This window comes from Chiloscyllium plagiosum, unplaced genomic scaffold (genome assembly GCF_037043375.1).
Source record: "Chiloscyllium plagiosum isolate Xiang-an unplaced genomic scaffold, Cpla_swu_hap1 HiC_scaffold_9, whole genome shotgun sequence".
In the NCBI taxonomy this organism is placed as follows: domain Eukaryota; kingdom Metazoa; phylum Chordata; class Chondrichthyes; order Orectolobiformes; family Hemiscylliidae; genus Chiloscyllium; species Chiloscyllium plagiosum.
The window spans coordinates 92,568,197-92,580,532 of NW_028270147.1; the positions used below are offsets into that span (position 1 = coordinate 92,568,197).

General features: G+C 39.2%; 2 protein-coding genes across 3 annotated transcripts in view; one reads left to right on the forward strand and one right to left on the reverse strand.

Moving 5' to 3' along the window:
• The window catches only part of cenpl (centromere protein L), a 72,544-nt gene extending 62,614 nt beyond the window's left edge, over positions 1–9,930 (forward strand). The window contains exon 6 of the transcript XR_015758212.1: positions 9,878–9,930. The gene's annotated coding sequence lies outside the window, so the exon portion shown is untranslated. The remainder of the gene's footprint in view (positions 1–9,877) is intronic.
• Positions 1–12,336, reverse strand: part of klhl20 (kelch-like family member 20) — a 106,258-nt gene that overhangs the window by 37,297 nt on the left and 56,625 nt on the right. For both annotated transcript variants that reach the window (XM_043699960.2, XM_043699961.2), the window contains exon 3: positions 986–1,144. In XM_043699960.2, coding sequence (XP_043555895.1) covers positions 986–1,144 — 159 coding nt within the window. The remainder of the gene's footprint in view (positions 1–985; positions 1,145–12,336) is intronic.

Sequence of the window (12,336 nt, forward strand, 5' to 3'; positions counted from 1 at the left end):
TCAAGCAGATGGGTTTAGCCATTAAAATAAGCAAACTTTAGGACATGTGGAAGGTGCCAGATGATGGTTCAATAATTAGGCACTGGCACATGCTAGGACAGACTTTTAGTTCACTCTGATTTCCTAAACTTCAATTCTTAACTAAGGCTCCAATCAAAATCTAGAGTACAGAGGCTTTTTTGCCCCACCATACCCACATTGCCAATGCTACAATGACCAAACGGAGGTTAGGTATGTGAACAATCCAAAAAATTAATCAGAAATTAAGTTAATCCAACTAGTTTTGCATATCTAAATAGCTAGTTAATAATGTTACTGCATTGCCATTAGCCTAATAGTAAAATACCCACTCTCAAAAAACCAAACTATTCTAATAGAACTGTCTCAGAGATACATTAGTGGAATAAAAAAAGAGAACAACTCACACTCAATGTACAACAAAAACAAATTACTGGAGAAACTCCGGAGGACTGGCACCATCTTTGGTAAGAAAGCAAAGTTAATGTTTCAAGTCCAGTGACTCTTCATCAGAACACACAATGTAACTGCACTGACTGATGTGAAATTATGCTGAGCTTAATACACCAGTTCTGTCTATGGCCAATGATTTTATTCATCAGATTAATTCACAACAATACATCTAGGGACCACTTAAGATCATGACAAGCATTATATAAATGCAAATCTTCCTTTCTTGCCTGAATCTGATTTCTTAAATATTTAAGTTTTCATTCCACTTAAAATAGTCCAGTTCAAATCCATGCTCATATTCTAGTCGCGAGTAATTTCAATACATGGTTGGTCTAAGACAGAGGATTAGTAGCAGCATTCTAATTAAAGCTCAGAGATAAACAAGTCACATAGTATGCAGCATGTTTCTATGCTTCATTAGAATTAGGAACAGAGTATCTTTCTTGAATTCTTGCTTTTGAAACACAAGTAAAACAAGGCCAAGGGTTCAGATTTTCACCTGAAGAATGCTTACCTGGGGAAGCTGGGGACGTCGCTCTTGAATGCTATATTTGACCCAGGCCATGACTGCATTAAAAACTTGCTCCTCACTCCGTACATTCAACTCATCACTGGAAATTATATCAATGAGTTGATTGGCTGGTAACAACATGAACTCCTCACTCTCCATCACCTGAAAGCAAAACAGAAAGAAATAATTGCAGGTTTTACTGAAGAATTGAAGTACAGAAGCTGCCTCAAAAAGAAAACTTTGTCAATGCCAGATTTCCTTCAGTAAAATAATATCGCTTTACTAAGGTCACCAGCTGTAACATTTACAACATATTCTAAATAACCTAGCACCACATACCAGTAGGAATTTAGCAGTCATACTGTTGGAAGGAATACACCCTCTCAATGAAAATCCTCAGTCTCTTAATTTCAAAAGCAGCACATGGATAGACTGTAGAACATAGGACTTGAGTGCATCTATCAAGGAAAATATAACTTTTAGCCAGAATTTCAAGAATGTTGATTTCATTTTGGAAATGGGAGGTGAGGAGATGAATAGAATAAGGATAAGCAAGCCAGTCTTTCTGAAAGTGAAGACCTAATTTTACTCCTGCTAAATTGAGAATACAAGTTATATACCTACAGATAAAAAGCTCGCTACAGGGCTAGGAGTTTCACATCAAAGGAGGATATTCAATACTTCAGTTAATTTATTTGACTCCAAAGCCAAATCTTCGTTGGAAAACATGACAGAACAAATAGCGCCTTGGGCACCATTCAGGTTGTATAGCTCTGTAGTGCCCTGATCAGTGTAAACAATCACGTGCGATTTATTTCCCTTACCATCTTCCAAAATGTTTATGGGAAACCTTTTCCTGTGCATCACGAATAACAAAATTATAAAAATACCCATTAGAAATTAGTTTTTAACTTTGATACAGGACATGCTCTCCCTTGTTTAATTAAGTCACCTGACACATCCATTGAAAAATACACAAGCAAAATTTAAATTGACACACCAGCTTTATTTTCCCACTTCTGTTATTGAGAGGCAGTTAGGTTGGGTTGGTTCCCCACTCAACACCAATGCCCCCACCCCAACCCACTTCCAAACAGTTAAATGAGATCTCAGCATGAGGGCCCTACCTCCCATCATTATGACGCAAGTAGTAACACTGGCATGCCACGTACAGACTTACTCAAATCAAGACACCTTGCCATTACACACAAATGGTGATGCTGTCAACAACCTAAATAAATTGTAATTACTTGTAAAATACCATGCGAGCAAGTTTGTACCATGATAGTATCATTGTACAATTAACTAACCTAAAATACATTTCTTAACTATTTATTTCATTCAAATTCAGGACCTAGACACAGCTTTCTTCCATGCTGCAAATTCCTAAGAATCTGAAGTAACAATTATTTATCATAGTGAGTTGACATCTACAGGTGCATGTTTCTCAACAAAAATTATTTTAGCTGTCCAAGTTGTCAATATATTAACTCGTAATCAAAGAAATACATTTATGGATATCAGATGAAGAGAGAAATATACTTAATTGGGATTTACCTTAAAATCTTTCAATATAGGATTGCATAAGAATAAAATTTTGGTTAGGCATGCAAGTGAGAATTCAAACCAAGAGAAGTGTGAGATTAGTTGCAAGTAGAAATAAAACCAGATAGAGGGCTCTGGCAAAGCCTTACATAGGGTAGGCCAGGTATACCTTATGATCCTGTGATTGATAGTTTGATAGTTTAGTAGGTACATGTGGTAAAATGAAGTCAAAACCAGCAAATTCGCACAGAAGTAAAACCACTTGCAAGTTAATTTATGACTTCCATCTTTAACTTTCAAAGCAAAAAGAGGTTAAAAAACCATGGCATATCAGCGAACATGATGTCTACGACAAAAGCATTCCTAAGACCTAAGGTATTTAGAGCACTTGGCTCATCAAGTCTGCTGCACCATTTGATCATAGTTGATACGTTTCTCAACCCATTCTCCTGTAACCTGTGATCCCCTTAACAATCAAGAATCTAGCTATCTCTGTCTTGAATACACTCAATGGCTTGGCCCCCACAGCCTGCCACAGCAATGAGACCCATACATTGACCACCCTCTGGCTGAAGAAATTCCTCCCCTTCTCAGCTCTAATAGGTCGCTCTTGCACTCTGAGGCTAAACCCTCATGCTCTAGTCTCTCCTACTAAGAGAAACACTTCTTTATGTCCACTCTATCCAGGCCTTTAAGTAAGTTTCAATCAGATCCCCATCCCCATCTTTCTAAACCCTGAGTACAGACCTAGAGTCCTCAACCACTCATCATATGACATGTACTTCATCCCTGGGATCATTGTTGTAAACCTCCTCTGGATCCTGTCCATATCCTTCCTTAGATATAGGGCTCAAAACTGCTCACAACATTCCACATGTGGTTTAACCAGATTGAAGTATTCCATGATTATTGTAAATAGTGCCTTTCTTACAAGCCTTTTCTATCTCCTGATTTATTTTCTTCCCCATATCCTGATTGCTGCTAGGAAGTCTAAACACAACTCCCATTAGGTTCTTTTTCCCTGTGCAGTTCCTCAACTCTATATCACACAGATTCTACATCTTCCATCTCTATCTTGCTATTTACTTAATTTAATTTAACCACAAAGCAACCCCACCCCCATTCCATCTTCTTGTCCTTTCGATAGACCATGTATCCTTGGATATTTAGTAACCAGCCCCAATCCCCTCGCGCCGCATCGCTGATATCCACAACACCATGTCCACTACTTTTAACCTGCATTACTGGCTCATTTACCTTGTTTCATACATTACACACACTTAAGCACATGCTCAAGTCCTGGGTTGACTGTCCCCCTTTTCATAGTTATCTCCTTACCCACTGTGCATGAAGTTAGATTTTTGACCTTTTCCATACACTGTCCAACTGAGAAATTAAGCTACAAAAAGATAATCTAATGCAAGGTATACTGTATACCAAGTAATTCAATATTCCTTTTCCCCTTTATAGTTGTCTTCAATAATTCTATTTACAGGGATCCCCTGTGGACATGTATATTCATCTGTTTGATGAGCAAATGTACTTTTAGTAGCTAGTACAAACAGAAATCCCTGTTATTGTCCTAATTCATATTGTTGAGAAGTGGATCTGTATATTTTCATTTTAATCAAAAATTAAAAATGCTGAAAATGTGAGGATTGGATTCTCTACAAATGTATTTAGTTAATCATCTATCAACCTGCCATGTCACATTTTAACTGCTAACATCCAATTTAAAGAATTAGCTTACATAAACAGAAACTGCACAAATGATCATTCTGATTTATTCAAATATATCCAAAGGAACATAATCTGTAGTTAATAACACCTACCTTCAACCAGAAACAAATAATCCTGGGCTATTTTCAATTTTTAAAAAAAATTTCTAATCAACTATGTAGATACGTTACCAAAGTTTAAGAGGCATTTAGACAGACATATGAACAGGCAAGGAATAGATGGATACAGACCATGGGCAGGCACATGGAATTAGTTTAGATGGTATAACAAACGGCACAGGTGTCACAGAGTCATAGAAAAAGTTACAGCACGGAAGACCACCTCTCAGTCCAACTCATCAATGCTGGCCAGATATCCTAAATTAATCTAGTCCCACTTGAAAGCATTTGGCCCACATTCCTCTAAACCTTTCTATTCCCATACCCATTCAGATGCCCTTTGAATGTTGTACTTGTACCAGTCTCCACCACCTCCTCTGGCAGCTCATTCCATACCCACACTATCCTCTGCATGAAAAAGCTGCCACTTAGGTCCCTTTTGTATCTTTCCACTTTCACCTGAAACCTAAGCCCTATAGTTTTGGACTCCCCCACCTTGGAAAATAGACTATAACACATAGGAGCAGAAATTAGGCTATTCAACCCATTATGTCTGCTCCACCACTCAATCATGGATGTTAAGTTTCCAAAACCCATTCTCCCACTTTCTCCCCATAACCTGTTTCCCTTGATATTGAAGAACCTATCCAACTAAGTCTTAAATATACTCAATGAGCTGGCCTCCACAGCCATCTGTGGCAATGAATTCTATCGATTCATCACTCTCTGGCTGAAGAGGTTTCTTCTTCTGTTCGAAAAGGTTGTGTCCTTGGGTCCTAGTGTCTCCTACCAATGGAAACATCTTCCCAACACCTACACTGTCCAGCCCATTCAGTATTCTGTATCTTTCAATTAGGTCCCCGCTCATCCTTCTAAACTCCACTGAGTATAAACCCAGAGTCCTCAAATGTTCCTCATGTTTTCATTCCTGGGACCATTCCCGTGAACCTCCTTGGCTATACACCCTATCCATGCCCCTCATGATTGTTCAAACCTCTATAAGGGTCACCCCTAATCCACTGAAGCACCAGGGAAAATAGCTCTAGCTTATTCAAGCTCTTCCTATAGCTCAAACGCTTTGCACTGATGAGATGAGCTCTTCCATCATTCAGGATGGGATATTTGTGGAGCCTCCTCCTCGAAGGAGTTGTTTAATTACCCACCACGGTCTACAACTGGATGTGCTCGATCCATCAGTTGTGGCGAGCTGAAAATGGTATTTTTGCATAGACTCTTCGGTTATTAAGACTGCTATATTGCTTTTCAACACAATAAAAGTTTCAATTATTTAGTTACTGCATAAGATATAAAAATAATCTGCACAATTATAAAGCAATATATTTATAATAATTACAAAACACTCAAAGTATTAGAATATATTGCACAACATTAACTAGGGTACAGCTCTACAAAAGATATGTCCTCTGGTTTTTGCTTCAGTTACTTACTTGTCCCCATCAGAAGCAAGGCCAGCAGGCTATGTGATGAAGCTCATTTTAATCATTACCCAGTCTTCAGATTTCCAGGTTTCTGATTTACAGCATCCGCAGTTCTTTCAGTTTTTATTCAGATTTCCAGTGCACGATAACAGGAAAGACCAGGAAACTGGTTCACTTGCTTTTCTCCTCTTCCTCGCTCCAGCCAGCTAACTGTAGCAGTACCAACTACACCTCTTCGATATATAACTCAGCAAAGTGAATAAAATCTGAGATCTTCTTAATCTACACGATTCAGAAACTGTTCACTCATGTCTTTTTATACAGCAGAGAAAGTAAATTTACAATTTCATTATCTTTAAACTCTACTTGCTTTAACTTCTTGATTGGATTTAAGTGGCATGACAATCAATTTCTTGTATAATCTTGATGTGCATTGCTTTAGATGGAAAACAAGTAGTTATTTTTAAAATGGAAATAGGACATAAAATGGAAACAAAATGGAAAAAGGATTTTGCCAGGGTTGGAGGATTTGAGCTATAGGAAGAGGTTGAATAGGCTCGGGCTGTTTTCCCTGGAGCATTGGAGGCTGAGGGGTATAATTGCAACATTTAAAAGGCATTTGGATGGATATATGAATAGGAAGGGTTGGGAGGGATATGAGCCAGGTGCTGACAGGTGGGACTAGATTGAGTTGGGATATCTGGTCGGCATGGACAAGTTGGACCGAAGGGTCTGTGGCCATGCTGTACATCTCTGACTATGACTGTATAACTGTGCCTCCACATAGTATTTCTCTCCAGCAGTGGAGTTGTGTTCCATCCCTGGCATTAGTAATCGCTTCTTTCACAGGTTATGCTCATCTGTAAAGTCAGTAACCTTCAAAATCCCCTTTAACCTCACTGCGGGAGCGAGGACCACAACTACTGCTACCAATGTGAGCATGTTTGAGCTGGAATATCAGCTTCCACTAAATACAAAAAAAGATTTTGTATAGTATTCCATGAGGAAGTGAAACTATAGTCAGAAGAAATAAAAGAAAAAAGCCAGTAAAGAAGCAAAGATAAGTAGAGGACAGGTAGCAGTGAGGAAATGGGGAGGCTGCAGAAGGGATTGGACAGTCTTGGAAAGCAGACAAAAAAGTGGCATATGGAATACAATGTGGGAAAGTGTGAGGTTATGCACTTTGGTAGGAAGTGAGATGTAGACTATTTTCAAAATTGGGAAAGGTTTTGGAAATCAGAAGCACAAAGAGATTTAGGAGTCCTAATTCAGGATTCTCTTAAGGTTAATGTGCAGTTCAGTTGGCAGTTAGGAAGGAAAGTGCAGTGTGAGCTTTCATTTCAAAAGGACTAGAATACAAGAGTAGAGATAGCCAGGAGTTTCCATTAATCCAGCAGATTTGATCTTCGTTATAGTTAGGACAGTGGCAACTTTCAGCTATACAGACAACTAGCGAAACTGCAGACAGAGTCAGAAAAGATCATGCTTATGTGAGCCCAGGGAATATGGCAAGTTAAATCTAACATTGGCTCAGTGGAAGAATGCAAAGGGTAAGCCTGACAGCTGTTTGTGTGATTGCAAAGCTGTATGCAATTGGAATGCACAAGGTTCAGTACTGGATCATTTCCTTTCAAAGTACACAAAGAGTTAGATTTGGGAAAAGAAGTTTGCAGATGATGAAAAAAGTAGCAGGTAGCAGGAGGACATACTGGCCAGATTGGCAAATAAATTTCAAATCCAAAGTGCAAGGTAAAGCATTTGGAGAGGACAAAACAAAAAACAAGGGAATGCACAATTAATAGGTTAGTGACAAGTGTAGAGGAATAAGGATATCGTGGAGTGCATGTTCATAAATCTGATAAAGTGGGATAGACAAAGTAGCTTAAGAAAGCATACAGGTTGCTATTCTTCATTAGTGGAGTTACAGAACAGAAGAATGTGGAGGTTATGTTAGAACTGTACTAAGTGCCAGTTAAGCCACAACTAGAACACTGCATTTACTTCTAGTCAACATGTTAAGGGAAGGAATTTAACAGGATCTTGACCCAATGGCAATAAAGGAGCAGCAACATAATTCCAAGTAAAGACAGAGTGTGGCTTGGAGAGAAACTTGCAGGAATAGTATTCCTCTGTATTAGCTGCCCATGTCCTTCTAGGTGGTAGAGTTACAGGTTTGGAAGGTGCTTAGCAAGAGAGGTTAATGGGAGTTATAAATTCAAATAGTTGGCAAACAATTTGAGGAGTTGAAGAGGAAAAAAATACTTTCCATCAAGATGGTGATGAACATAAAACGAGGAGCAAGATAGGTTAATTTGAGCATTTAAATATGCCCTACCTTTCAAGAGAATCATAGCTTTAACTTTACTTCCCATTTGCAACCTTACCCAACCCATATCCTGAAGGTTGGTACAATTGCAACATTTAAGAAGCATTTGGATGGGTATATGAAAAGGAAGGTTTGGAGGGATATGGGCCAGGTGTTGGCAGGTGGGACTAGATTGGGTTGGGATATCTGGTCAGCACGGACGGGTTGGACCGAAGGGTCTATTTCCATGTTGTACATCTCTATGACTCTAAATCAAAAATGTGCCTGACTTAGATAGAACAATGGTTTGAAACTTACTACCTGAAAAGATGGTAAAGGTAGAATTCCTCTTCACATTTAAACAGTATTTGGATATGTGTATGAAGTGTTGTAATCTACAAGGTTACAGACTGAAAGCTCCAAGTGCTCAAAATATTAAGCTGAAAAACTCCATCAGCAGACTCGATGGACCAAATTCCTGTCTTGTGCAATAATTTATGATTCTGTGATAGATGAAATTTAAGCAGGAAAGTGTGAAGTGTCACGTACTGGAAGAAAGAATGAGAAGGGGCAAAACAAACTAAATGGCACAATTTCAAAGGAGTTTGAGAAATTGGAAGAGCTGTGTTCGCAGAAAAAATCTTTGAAGAGAACAGGACAAATTCATAAGACTACTAAAAAGGCATAGAGGATCCAAGGTTTTATAAATGGAGACAGAGTACGAAAGTAAGGGAGTTATGCTAAATTTTATAAATCATTGGTTGTGCTTCAATCGGAACCTCAATTTTAGGAGACACTACTTTTCAGGAGATATTGTCAGGTCTCGGAAGATAGCATTACAGCTTTACTAAATTGGTATCAGGAATAAAGAATTTCAGTTATGTGGAGAGAACTGGGAAGCTTGAATCGTTCTCCTTTCAGCACTGTTGCTAATAGAAGTATGTGAAATTATAAAGGGTTTTGATAAGGAGGTCAGGAGAAATTGTTGCGACTTCCAGTGGGCAGTTACTTGAGGAGTCAGATTTAAGGTCATGAGCTAAAGAACACGAGAGAGTGAATCTTTTTTATGAAATGAGTTCTGATGATCTAAAGTGTTCTGCTGAAAAAATGGTGCAAATAGATTCATAAAGAAACGCTACAACAACAAAAAAGGAGTATGTCCAATTGGAGAGTTTTACCAAAAAGGTAGCATGGCAAGCTGGATGAAATAGTCTTCTGTCAAGGTCCCCACAATCCAGTTTATTTAAATAATTACTTTATTACAAGGAAGCAATTCCACTGAAAGAACTAGGAGTAGTAAGACTTACCTAGACCAAATTAAAGGTTAAAATAGACATGTTAAACTCACGCAATACAAAAACTTGATATTTGTTTAAGAAGATGAAAAATTAGTCTGAGATATCAATCACATCTATTCTAGAACAAGTTGGCCAGCCTCAGCCAAGACAGCACTGAGGGCATTACAGTCAGACATTACATTCCTAAAGGGAGGAGGCAGAGTTCCTCATCAACTAAAGAAAATCCACTAAGTGTCTGTGTGCAAATGCCAAGTAAGGATAAGGTATCTCCTTATTCTCATTGCCAAATAAAATGTGAGCACTACTGTTTAAGTTCACTGACAATGAATTTTGTTCTTGACAAAGCACTGGCATACTCTGACTAACACTAACTCACTCATCTTGTAAGTAAACTGGATCACCTGATTCAAAATACAAAGTCTGGAAATGACTGTATGAAAAGTAACTCTTATATCTCATAATTACTTCAGGAACTTCATCTGATCTTTCAAGTTCTCAACATGTCAGTGTTGGAGAGTTTCCAAAAGACATCTAAATAAACTGCAACAGGCCAAAGACTGGAAGAAGTTAAAGGATTTTTTTTAGATCCAAGTACTGCCATCAGCAATTGAAGTGACACTGAATCTACCTTATACTAGCAAGTGGCCCAGGTATTGGAGTGTCTCAATATCAAGAACCAAACTTAATTTCAAAACACACAAAATTAAAAAAAAAGATTTCACTAACATTTGTTTCAAAGCAGCCATAGAAACAGCATGATTCAGTGGACTACTGTGAAATAGAAATACTGCTGTCAACAAAGTATGAGCTGGGAAGCAATTGTAGAAGAGACCACGTGTGTTGATAATGATCAATGTAAGTAGCAGCAAGATAAAACACATCAATCTCAATGATCCCTCTATTCGGTGAATAGCCTCCTAGATTATACTTTAAGAATGCAACATCACAAAAGAATATAAAGATGAGGCAAATAAATATACTGATCTAACTTTTTCTTTTAATAATACCTAAGTGTTGAATTACGAACATATAGCTTTCAACAAAGCAATGGTTGACACTTACAAATTACACCAGTAGCACTGCAGCTTGTTCATACTTAGTTCAAGGAATCGTCTTAAGGATACTGTGATATGTGAATATGTGCTGCATATATGTATGGACATTTTATCCCTAATGGGAACATAAAACACATCTCAAAATACTTAAACACTGGAGCTAAGCCAAATCTACAGCGAAACCTGACCTTTCCAAAAATGTACCATCACCAGTTCCCCACATAATGCCCACTTACATTCCCAATTACATTCAACAACTCAAGGATCATTTGAGAACAGAAATTGCTGGAAATACAAAGCAGTCTACCAATACTTGCAAACAAGATATATTTAATATTTAGATGTAGTCTTTTCATGAGAATTAAACTACTAAAATTGATAACATGTTGAAAAGACCAGCTGCAAGGCACAAAATACAAAAAGGCATAGCAACATTTTCATTTCCCCTGGTCAGTCCTGTCACCACAAATAGTTAGTGTTGTACTTCGGATTTGTGTTCCCTTTTAGTGTGATCATTTTGACTAGTTTTGATGCCATAGTGAATTAAAAAATAACAGAGGTCACATTTAAAAAAAATCCTTTTGCATTCTTGTTTCAAACATGGCAAAAGGGAAAATCCGAAAATTGCTAAGCTTGTTCTCATGTTCCCATTCTCCACTTAGGAAAAAATTATCCCATAGGATTCTGCTTAATTCAAGATGGAGGATGGGAAATAAAAATGTGGCTGTAAGAACTACTTTTTTTGAGATATTTTCAGTGCTGGAGTTGATTTCCTCAAATTCTAGGAGCAGTAATTATTGTATGTTCCTCTTGCAACATGTTTGAGGTGAGGGATGCCATGGACGTCCCTGCTGATAACACTTGCAGGAAGTGCACCCATCTCCAGCTCCTCCAAGACCGTGTTAGGGAACTGGAGCTGGAGTTGGATGAACTTAGGATCATTCGGGAGGCAGAGGGGGTCATAGATCGGAGCTTTAGGGAAGTAGTAACTCCAAAGATGGCAGATAGATGGGTGACAGTGAGGGGGACTGGGAGGAAGCAGCCAGTGCAGGGACCCCCTGCGGCCGTTCCCCTCAAGAACAAGTATACCGTTTTGGATACTTGTGGGGGGGGGGGGGGGGGGGGGGACGGACTTATCAGGGGCAAGTAACGGGGCTCAGGCCTCTGGCATGGAGCCTGTCCCCGTTACTCAGAAGGAAAGGGTGGAGAAGAGCAGAGCAATACTAATTGGGGACTCGATAGTTCAGGGCACAGATAGGAGGTTTTGTGGGAACGAGAGAGACTCACGTTTGGTATGTTGCCTCCCAGGTGCAAGGGTACGTGATGTCTCTGATCGTGTTTTCCAGGTCCTTAAGGGGGAGGGGGAGCAGCCCGAAGTCGTGGTCCACATTGGCACCAATGACATAGGTAGGAGGAGCGCTGAGGATGTTAGGCAGGCTTTCAGGGAGCTAGGTTGGAAGCTCAGAGTTAGAACGAACAGAGTTGTTGTCTCTGGTTTGTTACCCGTGCCACGTGATAGAGAGTCGAGGAATAGGGAGAGAGAACAGTTAAATGCGTGGCTACAGGGATGGTGCAGGAGGGAGGGATTCCGGTATTTGGATAACTGGGGTTCTTTCTGGGGAAGGTGGGACCTCTATAAACAGGATGGTCTACACCTGAACCTGAGGGGCACCAGTATCCTTGGTGGGAGGTTTGCTAGTGCTCTTGGGGGGGGGGTTTAAACTAACTCTGCAGGGGCATGGGAACCCAGACTGTAGCTTTAGGGTGCAGGACCTGGAGTGTAGGGAGGTTAGGAACATGGCATCAATTTCAAAGGAGGGTGCCTGTAAACAGGAAAGTGATTTGAAGTGTGTATACTTCAATGCAAGAAGTTT